The sequence below is a fragment of the Zonotrichia albicollis genome, chromosome 2 (genome assembly GCF_047830755.1).
Source record: "Zonotrichia albicollis isolate bZonAlb1 chromosome 2, bZonAlb1.hap1, whole genome shotgun sequence".
Taxonomy (NCBI): Eukaryota; Metazoa; Chordata; class Aves; order Passeriformes; family Passerellidae; genus Zonotrichia; species Zonotrichia albicollis.
The window spans coordinates 57,157,780-57,180,152 of NC_133820.1; the positions used below are offsets into that span (position 1 = coordinate 57,157,780).

The window sequence follows — 22,373 nt, forward strand, 5'->3', positions numbered from 1 at the left end:
ACATATTTTTTCCAATTGTTCTTGATTTAGAGGGCATTTGTACTTTGTAAGTTTGTCGTCAAGCTTAAATGCTTAATTTTTGTCCATGTTTCCTAAATTTTTTGGGATTAGCTTTACCATAACTTCTTTTTCTGCCCCTTTCTCACCATCAGCTATTAAGAGAATGATCTTGTAGGGATAGCAGGGACTCATCACAGAGGTGGGGTGCAGAAGCAAGTGTTCAGTGATCTTAGCAGAGTAGCTGCAATACTGGTTTGAAACACTCAGGTTTTGTCAGTGCTCTGGCCAGCCATACTGAGTGTCAGTAGCACAAGAGGATTTGGATTGGGTTTATTTGGGTTTTTTAAGTTTGTCTGAGATGAGACTACTTAATGTTGTTTGCTGTCCTACAAAACTATGTGTTTGGGTCTCTAAAAAATATAAGGTGTAATATGTTACTCCTTTGTTTAAAAGGTTTATGAACTTTATTGTACAGCTTCTTTAACCCTTACAAGACTATCAGAATCCTTCAGTTAGCATCACTGTAGCTTCCAAAGGCTGTAATAGCAACATTTGTGTCCCTAGTGCTGTACAGAAGTCTGTTCAGGCATAGTCCGTGCTCATCAGCTTTACCCCCAACACATGCTAAGCAGGATGTCATCTCAGTTCCACCTTTGGGCACATGCTGCCACATGGGCACTGATGGGGACAAAAGCTGCTTAGGTATTTGAACCAGAGCTACTGATGTAACTTCTGCTGGGCCAGATCATTAGGAGAGATGAGTGGCATTATGGAGGTTTGTGTTGTGTTTGTGTTGGTTTCTACATTTAGTTTCCTCTAATCTTTTACTGTGAAAGATGGTATTGAAGAAGATAGAAAATCATGCACATAGAATTGTATGGGTTGTGACAAATTTTACTTATTGATGGCTGCTCACAGCTCACAGTCCAAGGAACTTTTGGACTGTCTGTGAGCTGTAAGCATGGACATCTTTGTTTTCCTCTTGCAGTCTTTTGTTGGAAGTGTACTGGCATCTTACCTTTTCTTAGGCTCTTCTGTGCAATGCAACCATACTGAACATTAAATAAGTTAATTCATTTGACTTAACTCATAATGCAACTCTGCTTTTTTTTCTTTTGCTTTTTGTTTTCCTCTCTCCTTGAAAGTAGCCTTGGTGAAAACCTTACTTCTTTTTGCAATTCCTTTTCCTTAGATCTGTGGAAGATCATTCCAGCTTGGTATTTACTTCTAGTACTACATCAGATTTCTGTAAAAGACATTTTGTTCATCTCATTTGTAAACTCAGCTGTCATGCCTTTATGGATGACCTTCAAATTGCTCTCTCTTCCAGACTTGCTGCCCTCTAAACTAGCTAAATCTCTGCGTGTGCTTTTGACTTCTCTTTGTGGATGTCTGACCTTTAGCTGGGGCTGCTATTGCAAAGGAAACCTCTCTGTGCTGGTGCTTGTAGACAGCAGTGTCATGAGATCTTTGGGTCTAGCCCTGGTTTTAGACATAGCACACACTCTTCTAAGAGGGACTGTAGATTTCTCCCACGTATTAAGTGGTGTCTTAACAGTTCATCAGCAATTAGGTGTTTGTTATTTAGTTGTGTTAAAAAATCACATGAGTACAAGATCATGCCTTTGACCTCTGTATCGTGTGGTAACAATTTTTCTTAACAGATGTGATAAAAATGATCCTGCTCTGTTGATAGGGACTCAGAATCCTGTACCAGAGTGCTTTCCTGGACTTCTCTTTTGACTATCCAGTCTTTTTGGTTTTTGCATTTTATGGTGGTAAAACCAACAGGTTTTACTTACCTTTAATCTAATGTTGGGATTTGACTGTGAAGGGTACTATCTGTTTTTTGTTGTTAATGAGGTTGTAAGAGCTGTGTAGGAAGTGACATCATGGGCAGTTAAACAATTTCATTCATTCTCCTGTGATGCTCCTCATGCTTGGAGAAGTTCTGCATGTGCACCCTTACAAGCAAGCCAGTTGCAACCTGTTAATGCAAAAGAACCTGACTTTAGGAAATAAAGCCTACTGAAAACAAACCCCAACCACCACCTTTCCTGTCACCCTGGGACTCAAACACACCATCCTTAGAACAAGAACTAATCATAACCATTGTTTATGGTGGTGCTGTTTCCTTGTATTCTCATTTTTGTCTCTCTCCATCTGTTGCCCCTTATGTTTAGATTGTTTGCTCTTTGAACAGTTTTACTCTGTGTTTGCACAGTGGCTAGCATGATGTGGTCTACAGCTTTGGCTCCTGGGAGTCTGTGATAACAGTTGTGATCTATGGGTGTGGTATTGGTGTCTTTTTTTTCTTTTTTTGTGTGTGTGTATGGAGAAGGGAAGAAGACCTAGTGTTCTCTTTTACCTGAGCTAATGCCATTGTTTTGTTTGAGCAACAGCTGATTGCTAATATACCAATCTATAAGTGTTTAAGAATTCTTATTAAGCTGGCAGAATTTACCAGACATCTTTTGAGTTTATAACTAGTGCTTGCACACGTGCGTATTTGGAATTTTGCTTATTATAATAATTATTAGTAGTAGCAGTAGTTTTTCTTGTAAGGGTGGTTATGTTTTTTGGAGAAAAAAAAAGTAAATTCAGGAAATGTTTTGTTCTCATAGGTGATGCCTCATTAAGGAAGCCAAGTAGTATCTAGAGGGGACAAGTAAAAAGTACTTTGTAATCCGTGTAATAAAAATAGAAATCACAATTTAGAAATGAAGGAAAATAGAGAGCACAACAAAGGTGATTTGTTTTTTGCCAGAAGCAAAAGTTGAAAGTTGGATATTTGCCATTGTCACTGTGTCTGACCATTGTTATGTATACTTCTATCCAAAGAATTGGCAAATAGAAATACTGAGGTTGTCTGACTAATACTGTGTATAGTACAGTACTGATCTGAACTAAATTCAACTAAATTTAAATTACTAAAAAATACTTTTTTTAGTAATTCAAAAGAACCATAACACAAGAAGATACCAAGAAATGTTTGGAGAACATACACAAGAATTACTTAAGAAGGTCTGTTCCTCAATAAAAGAGAATAGATTACAGTGTGACTTAATCCTGCTCTAGCAAAGATGGTGCACCCAATAACGTGGTAGATAATTGGGTGTGCTTCCTTCATCTCCCTTTCCATCTCCAGTGTTAAAGGCTGAATTTCTGAGTGTCAGTTATTGCCTAAGCAGTACAAAATCCAACAGGGACCAGTGTGTAGCCTTTCAGCAGGTACAAGAACTAGAAGGTGGAATAGCTTATTGAGGCATCACTTTCTTCTTCTTAGGCAAAAGTTCATAGAGGATTTGAAAAGCTCCCTGCTAGGAAAGTTAATAGTTTTGGGTTTTTTTTTCAAAGCTCAGACTATACTTCCAGTTGCATATGTGGACTCAAAAGATGAAATACTGGCTTAAGACAAATACTACTTTGTATATTTTTCATGGGTTTAAATTGAATGTATATATCCTTGGTTGTATGACCATTTAAACCAAACTGACTTAGGTTTGTCATTGTCCTTTCCTGTTTGTACCAATATCAGCCTTTTCTGGCTTTTTTGATTGTTTTATGTTTTTAATTTTGGGAGTCAGTTTAGGTCCGTGAATCATCACAATGAGATTTGGGGGTGAGCAGCTGTGTAGGTGTAGAGTATTTGCTCTGATTTTTTTTGCTTCCACTTTCTACCATCTTAGCTCCCATGATGGACTGGCTGTTAGAATCCTTAAACAGCTAGGGAGAAAGGGGAAAGTAATAGGAATTCAAAACCACAGTAGTCCTGTCCAGGACTTGATGTGGTTTGTAGTTGTGGAACCGTGGCCTTAACAAATACTGTATGCATCTTACTTAAAAATAAGACTACCTTTTACACTTTAAAACAGTTGGATAACCTGGAGTCTTGATTGCATAATGTAACTTGCAGCCAGCCAGCCAGTGCAGCTGTGAAAACCTATCATACTTGCCTTGCTGACCAGATCTATTCTTGCCTTGGATTCTGTTTCCCGTCAACCTTACCTCACATGGAGCTTGAACTGTTTTGTGGCTGGTTTTTTTAGTTTGATTTTCTCCCACTTCTTTTTCTATCTCATTTTGTTTGTGGTGATAAGTTTTTCTTTCCTTTGTTACACTGTAGCTTCATTGTCTGTTTACTTGGTCTTAGTCTACTTGGGTTTCCCTCCTACATGTAGCATATTAACTTACTCTTTTAAATTCAGTTTTCTTTGTTCTGAATTACTTGATGCATTGAATACTAATCACTGCAAGTAAATTTTGTTGAAGAAGCTTGTCCATACCAGGCCCAAAATACTAGGTTGTTAGCCAATACTTGATTATTTCTCGGGGATGAAAAATCTGTTTGAGGCTATTAGCTGATGTTATTAATGCTAAAGGCAAAGAAAATGGTCTGTCTGTAAACTTGTTCATTTGTAGACTTTGGCATGACAGTTGTTCCTCTTTCTAAGCATATGCAAAAATAAAATATTGTAGAAGCATTAGTCAAAAAGATTTGTGCAGTAAGGCACTGAGAAGTGATGTGCCATTAGGCATGGTGGATACTAGTTACCCATACAGAGCTACTTGTTCATGGGTTATGCATGATATGAGTGTAGACTGAATGCTAGTTTAAAATAAAAATTAAAACATCCCAACCAATTAAGAAGGAGCAGTAATGAAGAATAGTGTTAAAAGTCCATATTGTTAGTTAAAAAGTGTCTTCATTTCCAGAATGTTTGAGAATAGTACTGTTTGGGCACTGATAGCACAGAAGACAGCTGTGGCTAGTCCTGGTGAGCAGCACGTTAAACATGAACCGTGCACCCTAGCAGGATGAATGTAAACAGCATGCTGGACTGAAATCAGCAAGGGGGCAGCCAGCAGTTTAAAGGAAGTGATGGTTCTGCAGTGTCTTATACTGGGAGAACCCATCTACGGTGTTTAGTCTGGTTTTGGTTAGACTCTGTCCTAATGAAGACAGGGATGTTCTGGAGTAAGCCCAGTGTAAGACCAGGGTGATAGAATACATAAAAAAGGAAAAGCTGAGAAAGAGAGGTGTGTTCAGTCCAAAGAGAAGGCTGAAGGGACAGGTTACTGCTGTTTTCAACTAATTAGTGGGAAAATAGAGAGAAGACAAAGCCAAGCTCTTCTCTGAGAAGAGCTTTTGGTAGAATAGCAGGTAATAGGCATGAGTAACAACAGGGGTAACAGTTGTGCATAGCTAAGATAATCAAACATTGGGAAATTCTTGCTGTTGAGATTTCTCTTCTTTCTGGTCTCTAGTTACTTGTTCACATTTGGTTGGTTTATATATGATTGGCTGTACGTCCAATTTTTTGTAACTTGACAAATTTGAAAGATTGTGTCCTATTTGTGCATACCAGGCTTTTTTTTTTAAATGCTAGCAAAAGCTAGGGACTTCATAGATTTGAATTCTCAGTTACTCTTGGCTGCACATGGAGCAATGAAAATTAAGGCATGTTTTTGCAATGTGTGCTGTGAGCCACTGACACCAATCGCCTGTGTTCTATTGCTCAGACCTGAGATCTAATTAAATTTACTGTTCCTGGGTCTGTTTCTGATCTAGTCATTCAGTATTTGTTTTTCCTATTAAGTGTTGCATTTTTTTAAAGTTAAGATCCATCAAATGACAAGTTGACTCTTTCATGCTGTATTAATGCCTTTTTATTTTTCAGGATTTTACATGTCCTTTTCCCGTGTTCATGTCTCTGGCATAGTGTTTCTCTATTGTTTCTGTATTCCCTTTCCACTTAGCCATCTTTCAAGTCTGTTACTGTGGTCTAGTGTTGCCTATTTTCTGGAATAGAACACATTTGGATATAAGTAATAGATAAGCATTTTATTGCAGGTCCTTTGTTTTTCTGTCTTGTTTTACCTTTCTATTCTGTTTATAATAAAGGACATCCTTAAGCAGCATCTTGCTGCATGAGTAGTAGATAAAATTTACTGTCTACCACATTGCACATAATGCCTTTTAAGGGTAGAAATGGTGCTGTGCTCTTGCTGATCAGTGTGTTTCCAAGATTAAACAGCCATGAAATACATAGAAAGTGTGCAGATGAGGAGACACATGTCAGTGTGGCTGCCCTAAAACACTGTTGGTCAACTGTCTGATTTTGATTTGCCATGAATGCCTATGCCAAGTGCTGCTCATTCTCTGAGTAGCTGTCTGGTTTTTCTGTTGTTTGAAGGACCTAGAAAGGCCCGAAGTGGCCTTGGGGCAGCCCGCGTATCGAAGGACGAGAAGAGGCTTCAGTTCTTCTTTCGGTTTTTATGTTTATTAATTGTTTATCTAAAAGATGTCCTTTCAGCCCGACAGAGGTCTGCTCAGCAGTCAGCCATGAGCACACTGTGTTGCCCTCCGGGCAGCCACCTATCTTTATATCCATTGTTACGTGTACAATATTTATCATTTTTCCCCAATACCATTTATTCTTATTACCCGGTGCACTTTCAGTAATAACCAATCCAAAAGTGCCACCATCACCAAAGAAGATGGAGGAGAAGAAGAAGGACAGGACACACCCCAATTCCTCCATCTTACTTCTCTAAACCCCCCTGTACATAAATCCTAAACCCTGTGTCTCACCCTCTAATTAACTAATCCCTTCGCCATTCACCCCGGTGAAGTCCTCTTATCTTCATACAGGTGTTGTCTCCCGTGTAGGGTCAAAGTCCTGCCACCAGACATTTCTGGCAACATTCCAGGACTCCCGAGCTCCCCAAGGGTGGTCTCGGTGGCTCGGCATCTCAGGACTCAGATCCTGAGATCCCACAAGTAGCCTTGAGAATTACTGGTGCTTGTTTTGGATACCCCTTCATAGAATTAAGTTTGAGGTTGACTCTGTATTTTTATTCTGTTTGTGCATGCAAGGAAGCATTTCTTAGCATTCATTGAGTAGGAAGACTCAAGGAAGAAGCTGTGTTAAGCAAAATTATTCAAATATTCCTGGAAGCATCAGTTGGAAAACAGATGTTAGCAGTCACATTGAACAGTGGTGGCTGCAGTTCAGTTAAGATGCTCAGAAGATATCACAGTTTGCATGCTTTTGGTAAGCTTTAGCTGTGTGTAAATAGTCGGTCTTGTGAATAAAACTAAAATTTACTGACTTGCTTCAAAATATTTCACTAAGTAGATCTTGCCCTTTTACTGTTCTTAGTTACTGTCTCTGCTGAATTACAGGTCTTTTAGGTCTTGCTTTTTTGTTGAATTCTCTGAAATCTGCGTGACAAACACATTTTGAGTCTTACATCATGACTTTTAGTAAGCTAATTTCTTCAATCCATACAAAAAATCAGAGGAAAGAATTAAATTTGAAGCAGCTCCAAACCTACTGGGGAAAAAAAATCTGAAGTAATGTCTCAAAACTGAAGTAATGAGCTATACCAGGCTTTTGTAATGATGGTACTCAGATGAACAGGTAAATTAGATTTGTGCACCCAAACTTAGTATCCTCTTTCTGAAAGCTTTTACCCTTGTTCTCAAACACCAGCAATATAAATACATTGATGGGTTTGTGTTAAATATTATTCAGACACTTTCATGAGCTTGTATAGTAATTTAAGATCCTTATTTTACTTTGGTGTTGTGAATATTTGCACTTGAGGTTAGCCCAAAATATGCAAGTATTCCTGTTGAACTCATTACCATGATTTATGTGTGAAACTGGCAGATGAAATAGTTGAGTCATTGTGGCCATAATGTAATGTCTGAGGCTTGCTGAAAGCCTTGCTTGCTTCAGATACACAACTCAGTGTGGCCAGTGGATATACATGTTGTAAAATTCAGCCTGACCTGTTGTAATATTCAGCCTGTCACTGCTTGCTGTATTGTCAGTGGGCACATGCATGTTGGGTTGCTTTATGTAGTAGCTGCTGTCAGGGTAGAGCATTTTTGTCTGTGACCATCAGCTTGTCATGACTGTCCTGTCTGCTGAAATGATCTCTGTGCTGAAGTTCAGAGCTGTGGCACCAACCTTGATGTGTTCAGGCACAGCTGTAGTGTTCTTGCACAGAAATTTTTCATTTGGGGAACTGATTTGGCTGGAAAGGATTCCAGCAGGAAAGTCTCTTTTGTCTGGTAGTGTGTGTGGTTGCAGAAACAGCTGTGCCACATGATAGCATAGCAATGAGGCTGAGGCTGTGGACCTGGTAACTAGGCAGACCTTCAGAAGTGTTCAAACTCTAGTGTGAGGTGTAAAAGTTAACTGTAAATCAGAGCTACCATGTATCCAAGGCATATCTGGACATAAAAAGCTGATGGCTGAATACCCCTGAGGAAGGATAGCAGGAGAAAAAAACTTACAGACCAAAACAGCTTATGTGGTTGCCTGTGGTAAGAGTTTTATATCTGCTGGCTCAGAAGGACCCTGCAACTGCTTTATATCTACCTTGGAGTTGTATTCACATAGATAGGAGTCTCTCCATACACAGTATACATCATGTACTATGTTCAAATTGAGACTGCAGTAGTAGCATGCAGATTTAGTTTAAAGCTGGCTTAAATTACAACCCTTTAAAAGTTTTTGGCTACTTGTGTTTTTCTAGCACTTTTCACTTCTTATATGTAGATATAGTTGGGTTACTAGTTTGCTTCAATTGCAGTGAAAAAGTGCTACTTTTAGGTGATTTTAATTGGTTTGCTTTGTTTTTGGGGTGAACTGTGGCATACATTCAACCAGCCACTGGGTTGATGGTTCATACCCCAAGGAGGCTGTGGTACATGGGTTGTATCTGGCTGTGTAGGGATTGAGTGTTCCTGAGCTGTAGCAAAACATTAAGCTGGAGAGCTTCTTGGTAGCTGCTTTGTAGATAGTCTGTACTGAGCTTGTGATCATCAGACAAAAGCAAAGTCAAGTGATAAGTGATTTTCTGTAATAAGGAGAAGGACTTCAGAAACTAGCAGAATTAAGGAATTAATTGATATTATGATCAAATGAATGTCAGGGTCAGGAAGTGACCATTAGAACTGGATAGCCTCCCAAGAACATCAGGACATGTTCAGTAAGGCTCAAACATTATAGCAAAATGTTGAAACCTAAGCCTCTGAAGTCAGCTTCAGAGCCATGGGCTGAAATTTAGATTTTGTGGGTAAATGGGTAGAGTTTCCATGAGGCTAGTGATATTTCTTTTCTATGTAAGAAGATTATTGTTACTCTCCTATGTTAGCGTAATTGCTGTACTAGGCAGATAGACAATTGGGTAACTTGGTTGCAACAGGGATGTATAGGGAATAGAAGCTTTTCAGTTAAAGGCTGATTTTTCTGCAGGTGTGTTCTGGTTTTCAGCTGGCTGGCCAAGAATTCTGTAGTTTCCTTTGAACCACTGTGTTTTAAGTCATCAGTGCATTTATTTCATGTTTGCCCAATCCCTGTTTGAACTGGTTGCGTTTCTAACCTCTGTAGCCTTCTACAGCAGCGACTCTCCCAAACAGCAAAATGTTTTCATGCACAATAGATTATTAAAGCTTCTTAGTGATTTATTTGGCACCTTTTTGTTCTTGCAAAACACTGGGCAGCTCTTATCATCTGTATTTTTTTTTACTCTTTCAGATTTAGGATCTTCCTTGAGTTTTCGTTTCAAAGAGAAGTATTTTCCATGAGTATAAATTGTTCATGTAACTCATCTGTTTCTCCCTTTCTCTGAAAAGTGATCTGAACATCTCATGATAAGCAAGATGCTGGTGAAGTATGTTTGTTTTGTAGTAACAAATGTGCTTTGTTTTATTTGTTTCTTTTTTTTTTTCCCCTCTTTGGTTGTTGATGATTGAGTGGCTTTGATTTGAAAGAGTGAGAAGGTTGCAACTGGGATCTCAAATTATGTGTATTCTTTCCCCCTGTTCATTACCTTGCATTTATCACTGCCGATTTTTCCTGCCACAGTGCTTTACAATCAGTTTGTGTTTTGAGCTGCTGTGAATAAGTTTATATGATTAGGAAGCACTCATTTTGGGAGTCTCTGTCTCTTGGCTGACTTATATAGGTTGATCTGTGTCATTTTGTTTTGGAACCCCTGTGGTAACTTGTCTTTATTGTGGTAACAATGAATAACACATGATATTTCTCTCTTTAAATAATTACAAATTCCCCAGAGAACATCTTCTCAAAATCTTTATTGTAGATAATTTCCACAGCAATCTTCACTAAGTACAGTGTTTGAGTGTCTTTTGGAAGACTTTAGTGGAATATACCAGTTTTATCAGGGTTGGTCAAGAAGTATGTCAACCCTTCAATGGATTTTGGCAATAGTCCTGTGAGACATTACCTTTTCATTTCAAAATTTGTATTACTCTCCTCCCCTACATTTTGGGGTTTTTTTGTGTGTATTTATTCGGCTGTAATTTCTATCAATTTATTTAGTGATAGAGATAGGACTGTAGTCTGAGTAATTGTTCTTGCCTTCTGCTTCAGTAATTGGTTGCAGATACTGAAATAAAAAATTGCTGACTGCCTTTAGAAATCCTAAGTGACTTCCACATGGCCCTGGTGATTTGTTCTAAAATCCTCCTCTGTTAGCACTTTGATGCAACATTTTTCTTCTGACCTGACCTGTAGAAAGAGAGCTTAGATATGATCTTCCCTGATCTTTTCCTTACTGAACAGCAGTGCAAAGAATTTATTCTGTGTTTTCTGGTTCAGGCTTCATGGACACTCTTTTACTTCAGGAAAATTTCACGGATGGTAAAATTGACAAGAATTGGGATTTTAGACAAACTGTTGCTCTGACATAGGTCAGTAGCCTGTTTCTAACCAAAAGGTGTAGGAAATGTATATAAAACATCTCCCCAGTACAATTGCAGCACTTTTTTAGGTCAGAGACTTCCTGATAGTAGTCTCTGTTGGCGTTTTGGAGTCTTTTTGGGCTGGTTCTATGCATAATACAGTGAGTTTTTTAAATTACCTTTGTGCTTTCAAGCTTTTTGTTCTAGCTGCTCCATTTCTTCTCCTCCCCCCAAGATTGTTCTTTCTGAAGCCAGATGTTGAAGTAATGAGGTTTTTTGTGTTTGTTTTTATTCCCCTGGGAATTGAAATATGCTTTTCTGGAGTGCTGTCTGGATAATCACACCTTGAACGATGTTGCGTGGCCCAGAGTTAAACTAAGATTTGCTTTTTCTTCAGAGAGTTCTCCAGGTGGTTGACGTTGACTGAGTTGTAAAAATTTTTCCCATCATTCGATGGGGGGCTGATTTTACTTCCCCCCTGCCCTAGTTTGCACAGCAGTAGTTAAAAGTAGGTAAAACAGTATAGTTAAGTAGTTACGGTGAGTAATTATCTCACCATAGTGAGATAATGGGAATGAGAGTACTTTGCAGTCTCATGCTCATTATCTCACCTATGGTGTCACTGTTGAGTGGAAATGATTGGTGGCATACCATTAATGGGCTGTTTCTTCTGCTTGGGGTGTGGAATTTAAAAGTAGCCCAGTACCTCTTGAGGTAAATAATTTAGTTATGATACTGTGCTTTCCTAGCAGAAAGTAGTAATCTTTTGCTGAGGCAAATAATTCCCTTTCTTTTTGTTCCAGTATTTGTTTCGTAGGATACTGTCTCCTAAATTTTATCTGTTCACGTCTGAAGATGTCTCAGTTATGCATTATTTCCAAAGTAGTCTTTCAAGTTTTCTTTTTTGTTTTTAGGCTTAAAGCATTGATAGGGAAACGTGTACATGGTGCTCCTACTTTGGATGTCTGTTTTGGTGGAACTGCAGTTTTAACCAGATTTCAGTGACTCCTCTTGATTTTTGTGTTTTTGCTCCAAGGGTACATAACTGTGACTTTGATCTTCTGTCACCTTCATTCCATGTGTTATTAATGGCACTTGGTAAAGGCATTTAAATTCCAGTTTCTGCTTTTGTTGAAGCAGAGTTGATTTTTTTTTGAGGCACTGGTACACCTCACCTGGGTTTCTGCAATTTGTGGTAACTTTTACTCTCATCATTCATCAGTGGAGTTGACCCTACAAGTATTACTTAAGTGCTTTAAGAGCTGTTGTAGTTGTCATCATTCTGAAGAAGTGCCTACATTTTGTCTCTTATTTCTTCCAGAAATTAAGCCTTGAACAAAGCAATGGGATCGTAATTGATTTCAGCGTGAAGACTTTTAATAGGTGAGTGATGTAGCTTAAATTAAGAGGGACACACAAGGCGTGGTTCAAGGCTGTTGAATATTGGTAGTGCTTCTGTTTCTGTCCAGATGTGATTTTGGTGTCTATGTACCACAACAAAGCCTTGAGCTTGTTCTTCAGCAGTATTGAACATGTATTTTCTGCAAACTAAGTTTCGCTGTTTTGCGGGTTGTTTTCTTGTTGGTTGGTTGGGATTTTTTGTTTGAGGCATTTGTTCGTTGGGTTTTTTATGAATTACTTGGTTTTGTTGTTGTTGAGTTGGGGTTTTGTTTTGTTGGTTGGTTGGGGTTTTTTCTGTTTCAGTTTAGTTTTTTCCCCCTAAATCTCAGCAGTTTGTCCAGTGATCAGTCTTAACAAATCTCATGAGTTTCTAATAATTGTATTTCTATTGTAAAGCATCTTTTGCTGTTGCCTGTTTTGAGGTATGAGTTTTTTCCCGGTTTTCCATTCTAAACTTTTTTTTTAAGTCACTTTTTTTTGGGTAATTTTTCATTTAGAATTACTGACTGTGACATTGACTACGTGGTTTTTATGTTTTTCCTTGCTGTTCTACTTTCAGAAAACAAGCTATCTCATTTTGCACATTTTGTTGTTGGGAGGTGGGAGTTATTTGCAGGGAAATATATGCAGATTTTGCTTATGACTTTACACTAGTAGTTAAACACAAATTTTCATTTTTTTAATATTTAGCAGTACAACTCATTAAAACCTAGGAGCTTTGTGGGCAAAGTAAATAGATTTAGGCAAAAAGATACATGTTTTGAGTCTTAACTTTGCATGTACTGTAATACAGCCCAAGTATGTCTTTCTACTAAGGATTTGTGAAAATAGGAATCACAAAGGTTTTGAGTCAGGCCTAGGGTGTAGTCTTGGCATAGTCTCATTTTTTCCCTGCTCACATCTGTTCGAGTATGTTTGAAACTTTATTAGAAGCTTTATGTGCTTGTGGTGCTTTTGTCCTTGTAGAAAAAGAAAATATATAGAATAAACCTGTGAAAGTTTAAAAATTAAATTAATTCTTTTCAGCAGAATCTGAGATGCAGAAAAATCTAACTTTAAGTTATTCAACCGTAGAGGAAAAAGTAAAAGTGAAAGAGAATATTGGATTAAATTAATTTTCAGTGTAACTGACTGATTTCTGGGGATGCACATGCCAACTACATTGATAATACAATTTTCTTGGTAAGAAACCTCCTTTCATTCCAATTCAGTGTTCCCTTTATTGTGGTTCAAATGCTGTTACATAATGGCATTTGTCTGTGAGGCTGACATAGGAAGGAATTTAAAGGTGGTCGCCTGCCTCTCCTCTAGGATTAATCTGGTTCACAGCTTTACTGTTTGGTCCTGGTCCTGCCCCCCCTGCTCCTGCTCAGTTGATGGTCAGCAGGGCTTGAATAGTGCAAATGTGTAGAAGAATATTTGAGCTTTATTCCTCTGGGCATTTTTACTGTTGGGGGTTTTAAGAGCTGTCCTCAAACAGTAGATAACTACTAACAAGTTGATGCTCTGTATTTTAAAAATGCTGCCAAGTCTGGAAAACCTAATGACTGTTACAAAACCTGAAGAATAAATAGATGCTTGAACTTTGAGCATTTTCAGTCTCTTGTGAGTGATCACATGTGTTAATAGAGGCGATGGATGCCTGAATCTGTGCTAAGTATCACTGCAGTGCACATATGCAAGTTGAAAAATATTAGCAGTGTAAGGTTTATATTGCATTGTAGGCATGATTTTTATGTCCTGTAGTTTTCCTTTTATATTTTAATTTTAGCTTAGTGTATTCTGCTACAGGCAGCAAGGAGGTTGACACAATAAAAATGAAGTGTAACTGCCAAGATGTTTTTTCTCAGTTGCTTAGTTTACTTGAATAATTTATTTCCTTAGTATTCTGTTACAGATATACTTCTTAATTCTAATGTTTGATTACTCAGTTGCAGTTATGTATGTCTGTCTCTTACCAAACATTGCATATTTTTCCCCTCTATAAAGCCTTCTGGATGTGTAATGTGACAGAGTAGAAGATCTCAGAGAGTACTGTTGCTGCTTTATTCACAGCAGGGATTGAATAGACTCACATTCTCTCTTAGTGGAGGATCATGGTGCTAAAGTCAGGTTTGAACTTAAACTGTAAATTTAGAAGAAAGTTGGTGTAAGGAACATAGCTGGCAGATGATGCTTGAGATGAGGAAATAGTTTTGGGTGGCTAATGTTTGTTTTAACCCTGTTTCAGACCCCAGTACTTTTGTGAAAGGCAGCAAGTTGGTACAAGAGCAGTTTCCCCACAGGAAAGAAAATAAAAGTGCTTGGAGCAACTTATTAAGGTAAACAGATTGCAGTGGATTTCTGGATGGGTAAGTATAGATGAGCAGGATATTTCTACTTCTTGTATTTACCTTCCTGTTATAAAGGTTTTATAAAAAAGCACAGATAGCTGCTTCTAACCTCCCACACAAACTCAGTGATGTCACAGATCAGTGTTTACTCCAAGACATACTCAAATTATAATTATGTCTATATTTTTCTTGTAGTATTGTATCAAGATCAGTTTAAGTTACTGATCTTTAGTACAGATGTCTTTTAGAGCCATCTTAGGTCTTTTAGCTTTGATTATATCCAGGTTGACTTTTATATTTTTTAATTCATGGTTGAATTGACATTTATGAAGAACAGATTCCTCAAACTGAACAATTACTAAAAGCAAACAGATCTCCCCAGGCAAAGTAGCTGTTGGGAAGTAGCCTGAATAAACACTGCTTACTCTATGAAGTCCCTGAAAGTTGCAGGAGCATGAGGTAATAAGTCAGGACTTCAAATGAGCTGCCAGTCTGTAGTGGCTACAGATGAGAGGTTGCTGTCCACTTTCTGCTGCTCAATGATGTATCTATTTTTGTCACATGCAAGGGTTTCCTGTACATCTCTTCCTTACTTCTTTGTTCCAATCATCTTGTGGCTACCTAAGGAGCTTTGGCAGTGTGGGGTTGGGGGAGAATCAGTTGAATGTCAGAGTTGTTAACGTTCCTAATAGGGCCAGAATTTAATAGGAATTCACTTTTTCTTTCTGTGTGCCTAACTCTTGACCTTGCTTTGCCGTCTAGCAAATGCAGTGCTAGAAGATAATTGCTTGCATACATGGGGTGGGAAAGGGACTGAGAGATTGGGATCATTTAATAAATAGCACTGAAAATTCTGTTTCCTGTGTGAAAAAGTATTGATAAAACATTGTGATGTTTAGCGATTGCATATTTTTTGCTAGTATAGGATTAGAAAGTAAATGGATGTTAAGACATTCAAAAAGGAACATAGAAAAACTTAATTTTTCTTCATATTATCTCAGGAAGAAAATAAAATCTGGAACTATTAATTCAGTAGTTATTTTTAAGAACTGTTACTGGGAAGTAGTATCTTACTCTAAAAATGGATGTGTTCTTTTCTTGCTTTATGTTTTTCTTCAAACAGCAGATCTGGAATGGACACGAGTCCTCTGGGAGGATTAGACTTGTCTGAAAATACTCCTAGTCTGCTAGGGAATACCACCATGGCAGCAGGTCTTGCAAATGTAGGAAATACATTTGGAGGGCCACCAAGTTCTTTAGTTTCTAGACCTAATAAATTCCAAAACTCGCCTATAGAAGATGATGATGATGTAGTTTTTATCGAGCCGATACAACCTCCGCAAAATTCTACGTCGCTGGTGGCAGACCAAAGGAACGCTGCATTTACATCATCTAAAAATGAAGAACTTAAAGGAAATGATTGCAAAATGCTTCCTTCTCCAAAAGACTTAAATTCTCGAAAGGGGAGTATAAGTGAAACTATTATTATTGACGATGAAGAAGATATTGAAACAAATCAAGGACAAGAGAAGAATGCTTCCAGTTTTAATGAACGAAGACTTCCAGAGTGTAAAAATAGAACCAACGAAATGGAATTCTCACCTTCCAGTTTTTCAAGAAGTAAGGTAAATTCAGGGATAGGTAATAGTGGTATAACCACAGAACCAGACTCAGAAATTCAGATTGCTAATGTTACTACATTAGAAACAGGTGCTATGAGATCTGTCAGTGTCAGTCGTTTAGAAAATGATGGTGACGGGCGTGACATGAACCTAATGATTACACATGTAACGTCACTGCACAATGCCAGCTTGGGAGATGTATCTAACGGACTGCAGTCAGATAATTTTGGTGTTAATTTGCAAACATACACCCCATCTTTGACTTCACAGACCAAGACTGGTGTAGGACCTTTCAATCCTGGTAGAATGAACGTGGCTGGAGATGTATTTCAAAATGGAGAATCTGTGACTCATCATAATCCTGGTAAGTTGCAATTTTGAATTTTTCCTTAAAGGCTGAAAATAAGTTGTGAATTAAATTGATTATAGAAGTTTTGATTTAAGTATTATTGGCAGTGGTACTGCTTAGTCTTTTAGCTTAATATGTATGAAAGATCTTGATTCCCTTCATGCCCGTCACTACCTTATCTGTGACTAGAATAAAATATGCTCAGTGGCATAATACATTAGGAAACATGCCTTCACCAAAAGGATTATTAAGTAATGGAACAAGCTGCCCAAGAAAGTGATCTCAAACCCTGGAGATACTTAAAAGGGCTGTAGATGTGGCACTCAGGGACACAGTTTAGTGGGAGTGCTGGGTTAATGGTTGGATTTGATCATCTTAGGCATCTTCTCCAACCTGAATGATTCTGTGATTATAGATGTGGTTTGGAAGATTTCTTCTGGATCAGTGTTAGTCTATTTTCCTTGAGTAGGTTCCTCTTCTGTATATGAAGCATTTGGTGTATAACAGAGACACTTGTGTCCTAACATTAATTTAGAGTCTGATGTCCCCAGTAGGCATTGGCATGCCTATGATAGAATGGTTTGGATTGGAATGGACATTTAAAGATCAGCTCATCCAACCACCCTGCCATGGTAGGGACATCTTTCCTTGCTCAAAGGAAAGGTTGCTCAAAGCCCAATCCAACCTGACCTGGAACACTCACAGATGGGGCATCCATAGCTTCTCTGGATAATCTGTTCCTGTGTCTTGCCACCTTTATTGTAAAAGAATTGTCAGTTCTGTCTCATGACCAATATAAACGTACCCTCTTTTAGTTTAAAGGTACTGCCTCTTGTCCTGTTACTCCAGTTCTTGTTAACAAATCTCAGTGCATCTTTTTCTGTAACCCTGCTTTATATGTTGAAAGACTGCAATATGGTCTCCCCAGCCTTCTCTTCAGACAGAGCAACTCCCAACTCTTTGCTTTTCTTCACAGGAGAGGTGTTCAAGCCTTCTGTCATTTCTTGTAACCCTCTTCTGTGCTTGCTTCAACAGGCCCATTTCTGTCTTGTACAGGGGACCTCAGAGCTAGATGCAGTATTTTGCAGGTGGGCTCTCAGCAGAGCAGTGGGACAGAATCACCACAGACCAGGATATGAGTGACTTTTTGGTCTGTAAGCACAGGTTTCTGGCTTATGACTGGTTTTATATCTACTGGTCCCGCACAGTCCTCCACAGGGCTACCCTCAATCCATTGAACCCCCAGTTTGTATTGGCATTGAAGATTGCCCTGGCTGACCTTGCACTTGGCCTTGTTGGGCTTGGAGTTTTCCATGGGCTCATTCATCCAGGTTGTCAAGATCCCTCTGGATGACATACTGTCCCCTCTGGTTTATCAATTGCACCACCCAGCTTGGTGTTCACAGCAAACCTGCCGAGAGTCTGCTTAATCTCACTCTCTGTGTTGTTGAAAAAAAAACTAAATAATATCAGTCCCAGTACAGACCCTTGGAGGACACCACTTGTTACTGGTCCTCACTTGGACATTGAGCCATGAACTGTAATTCTTGGGATGCTAATTCTTTATCCATGAGATATATATGTCTCCAATTCAGCAGCCAAGAACATTGTGGGGGGACCATGTCAAAGGTCTTGGGAGAGGTCCATTTAGATGAAGTCCATGTAGATGTGCTTTGGAGTGGAGCTTTTGTTTCTCTCCATGGAATCTAGTTTTTGTGCTTCAGAAATGCTCCAGAGAAAGAGCCAACACCTAACTAATTGAGGATGCAGTTCACAATTGCCCTGATGTGAACCAGGTGTTAATCCAACTGTATGTAGCTCAGTGTGTTCCAAAAGCTGTATACCTGTGTAAAACTTCAGTACTATCTTCTTTCCCACCTCTGACCCAAGATGTGGGAAAGAATTCTTTTCAGCTTTTTTAAAAAAATAATTTTTGCCAGATGACTCTGTAATAAAATGGTATGAATGACAGGAAAGAATAATTTTATAGCGCTTTAGAGCAGGAATGAGTAAGAAGGAAGGAGACCAACCTGAAAAGCCATAGCAGTAACATGTGGTTGAACATGGCACTGTATAGTCACATAAACTTGGCCATTACAGAATTGCAGGTAGGAGCTTGGAAGGATGAGGACACAAGGCAGTGAGGTATGAAAGCTCACCACGAATTAACTAAGGAAGTGTGATACACCTCAGTTCAAGGACATGAAAATTGGATTTTGCAGATCCTTTATAGAGAACTTTAAACAAAGGAGGTAGAATGGCTGAGAAGTGAGATGTGAAGTAAAGGCATAATATAAAATGGGTATCTATGAAGCTGGAATATGGAAAAAGTAAAAGAAAAAAAGTCAAGATCTTCTGATGCTTTTCTTGTATGTTTATGGAAGGAAAAATGCAACAAAATATCAAGGGAGCCTATCTGAGGCCTTAAGAAAATAAGGAATAATTGAAATAACCTTAAAGAGATATTATTACCTACTTTAATTAGGTATTAGTCGTGCTGAATGTTTCAAACTGGAATGAGTGGTAAACTCAAGTTTTCATGACTGGCAGTTGAGCACTACTGTAGCTCTATTGCACATGCTGTGTATTCCTGATAAGAGAGGCAATGTGCTTTCACTTGAAATCTAAAAGAAAAGAATGTTTTGAGGTATTAAGGTGCTGCCAGGATAATAGTATATTTGAAGTAGTAGAAGTACAGAAAAGTTTAAAAAAGAGGGCACTTAATTTTAATTCTAAGCACTCTGGTAGCTTGTCTTAGTTTGTCAGTAAGGATATTCATGCCTTCAGAGGTAAACACCTTTAACACTTTTAAGACAAATGTGTTTTGTTTTGTGTCCTTTTCCCTTCACCTTTTCCTTCCAGCTCTTCTGTTTACTCTCAAGCACTACAACAGGTAAATTTCTAGATTGTCTTAAAATGGCTGAGTAGTAGGACATTCTTGACAGCTAAAAAGTCACACCTGAAAATGCTCTTTTACCTTCTAAGGAATGTATGTTTTTTCTTGTACTAACAAGTGTTCTTGGAACTTTGTCCCTAAATGGATTTTAAAGCTATGGATCAGAATATGTTGTTAATAGAATCCTTTGGGGAAAGAAAGAAATGCAGAAAACAGGAGAAAGGGGTTCCTTTTATTTAATAAACAATTATGGACCAAAATAATGTCTCCTAAGGTGTGGGCAGTTGCTCTAGTCTGTAGGTTAATGTTTACATTATTTGAAGTCATAGAATTTAAAATTATCTGTCTTACGTTTTGGTATTAGTTTTATTAACACTCCAGAAATTCTGTCAATCACTCCAGTAAAACATTCAAGGCTAGGTGAGTCCCAAGGGCTGTCACAGTGTTTGGTATAACTATTGAAAATTTGTGCAAATGGTTTTTATCATGCAAAATTGTTTTTTTCAGTTTTAATTCAGTGTTCAGAAGGTAAACATTTTGAAATTCTGGTGATAATCACTTTAAATGAAAGCTCAAATTCCAGAGAAAAGCCTAGAAATGACATTTTGTTGGAGGATTTCTTTCCCCCCCCGAGCTGTATCTTCTGCTCCAGACCAAGATACGGAGCATGTAATTTAACATATGATCTTCATAGATGTATTTCTTTCAGAAAAATGTCTTGCTTACATTCTTGTTATAGGAGTTACTTATGCTACAAAAGATTGGGCAAGGATAACTTTGTTCCATGATAGTTTATTTTCCAAAAAATACAGATTAAATACTAGTGGAGTCTGAAACATGGGGACATGGATCTGTGTATTGCCAGAACTTAACAAAATACCATTTTCTAGGTTCACTGATTTCTACTGAGGAAGTTGTTTCTCTCATGACTTTGGATGTTCCTTGCTATACAGTATAGTTCTCTGGCTGCAGGCTGGACTAGGAGCCAGTTCTAGGGTGTATCATGGAGGCTGGACACATTATGTTTGTTAAAGCTTTAGAACAAAATAACTAATGAAAATTTTGGATCTAAATTTGCAGAGTTTGTCTTAAACATTGGTTTAGAAATTCTGTGTTGTCTGTGGGTCTCTTTTTTTTAATTGCAGTTTTTTTGTGTGAAGATAAGATTGCCAGCTTGCAGACTCAGTGCAAGTGAATTGAAATCTGCAAAACCTGTCACTAGATGTAGGATGGGAGCATCCTGAAATTTGTTCATGTTCTGAAGCTTTGTAGAAACAGAGAGTGGTACCATCAAACAGGATTTTTTACATTAAACCTGAAATTAAAATGTCTTCTGTGGTCATTCCCACAGAAAAATGATTTTATGATGATAAGTCTGTGAATACTATTCTGTACATGCATACGTGTCTCTTGATTTACTTTTATGTTTGGGTTTTTTGTCTTGAAGATTCTTGGATATCCCAGTCAGCTTCCTTTCCTAGGAATCAGAAGCAACCAGGTGTGGATTCCTTGTCACCTGTAGCATCCCTTCCTAAGCAAATTTTCCAGCCTTCTCCCCAGCAACAGCCTTCTAAGCAGGTTAAAGTCACGTGTGCGAACTGCAAAAAGCCTTTACAGAAGGGACAGACTGCCTATCAGCGGAAAGGATCAGCTCACCTTTTCTGCTCCACTACCTGCCTCTCTTCGTTTTCACACAAACCCACTCCAAAGAAACTTTGTGTCATGTGCAGAAAGTGAGTTTTTTGTTTTGTTTCACTCTAGCACCTACATTCAGTACTTTTAAGATTCTTGCATGTGCATGAGAATTGCTCCATTAATGATAGAAAATCTGATTTTGTAAATGCTTTATATAGTGTTGCTTTAGTGTCTGGAAATGTTGAATTCTCTGTGTCTAACAAAATAATACCAGCTTTTGAATTCAGAGTATGGGACATTATTTTATTGAAACCCAAGAAAGTAAAAATAGCTGATTTTATTTTGTTTTTTTTTTTTAAGGTAAGGTGTCCAAGTTGTGCCATACTTTGTGACAAGATATACTTGTCACATATCTTGTGACAAGATATACTTCATATATGAAGTCCTTTCTGAAAAATGGACCATGTGTCTTGTAGAAAGCGCTCATTTTGATAGATGAAGATGTAAAAGCAAGAGACTTTAAATGGATGACACAGTCATACTTGCAAGAAGCTGGAAGCAACTTGGGAGTTCTTCCACTCTTGGTCATAGGGGGATAGGAAAAGCCTTAGGTTTTCCCCATAAGTGAGTAGTATAGAGGGAGTAAAAACCATAGCTAGAAGTGGCTTATTTTTAATTGCTGGGTAGGTTTGACTTGCAGTTTTCCCTAATTTGCCAGACTTGAAATTGCCAAAGAGAGGCCTTCTGTAATTGTGTTGTTGTAGTGTTAAATATATAGACTGGCTGTACTCTGACTTTCAGTGTACTGTTAAATGAGCTTTTTGCACTTTTTCATATTCTCAGTCTGGTGCATGCTGCAGTGACACTGGTTAAAGGATGAATTTTTGCTGAACTAAAGAAGGCTTGCAATAAAGACTGCCTTTGCTAGTGTGTGCTCCTGAGACCTCAATCACAGATTTAAACTAGTAAAAAAATCTTTTACATTACTGTCCAGTGTGCTGGATTAATGGCTACTATTGGGATGCAAGCTATTGGTCTTTTTTCTCCTTGGCACTCAGTAAAAATAAGCTATAGAAAACATTGATATCCTTCATACTCATACTATAGTACCCTGAAAGCCTAGAAAATGTAAGGTATTCTAGGTTTTTAAAAAAAATCTGTGTTAAAAGCTCAAATTCTCTGAACCCTTCCCTCTACAGGGCTAGTTAAAAATAATGCTTCTTTCTATTGGCTTGTTATGTGTTTATACACTATTATTTTTTTTTTTAGACATAATGTGGTGGCTACCATATTCAGCTAGCTGCATAATCTGTAAAGATAAAGATTTGTCTAATCTTCTCTGAATGAAATCATAGCTAAACCCATGCTCCTTTGCCACTTTGGAGATAATTAAGCTGTGTATTGCAAGAGG

At 38.1% G+C, this 22,373-nt stretch overlaps 1 protein-coding gene across 8 annotated transcripts in view; it reads left to right on the forward strand.

Annotated features, from left to right (window-relative positions):
* The window catches only part of ZMYM2 (zinc finger MYM-type containing 2), an 87,766-nt gene that overhangs the window by 5,589 nt on the left and 59,804 nt on the right, over positions 1-22,373 (forward strand). For 4 of the 8 annotated variants that reach the window (XM_074535209.1, XM_074535216.1, XM_074535213.1 and 1 more), the window contains 4 exons: positions 12,048-12,109; positions 14,358-14,478; positions 15,584-16,446; positions 20,775-21,060. In XM_074535209.1, coding sequence (XP_074391310.1) covers positions 15,594-16,446; positions 20,775-21,060 — 1,139 coding nt within the window. In that variant the 5' untranslated portion in view covers positions 12,048-12,109; positions 14,358-14,478; positions 15,584-15,593. The remainder of the gene's footprint in view (positions 1-12,047; positions 12,110-14,357; positions 14,479-15,583; positions 16,447-20,774; positions 21,061-22,373) is intronic. The other 4 variants (XM_074535215.1, XM_074535210.1, XM_074535212.1 and 1 more) reach the window with 4 other exon arrangements.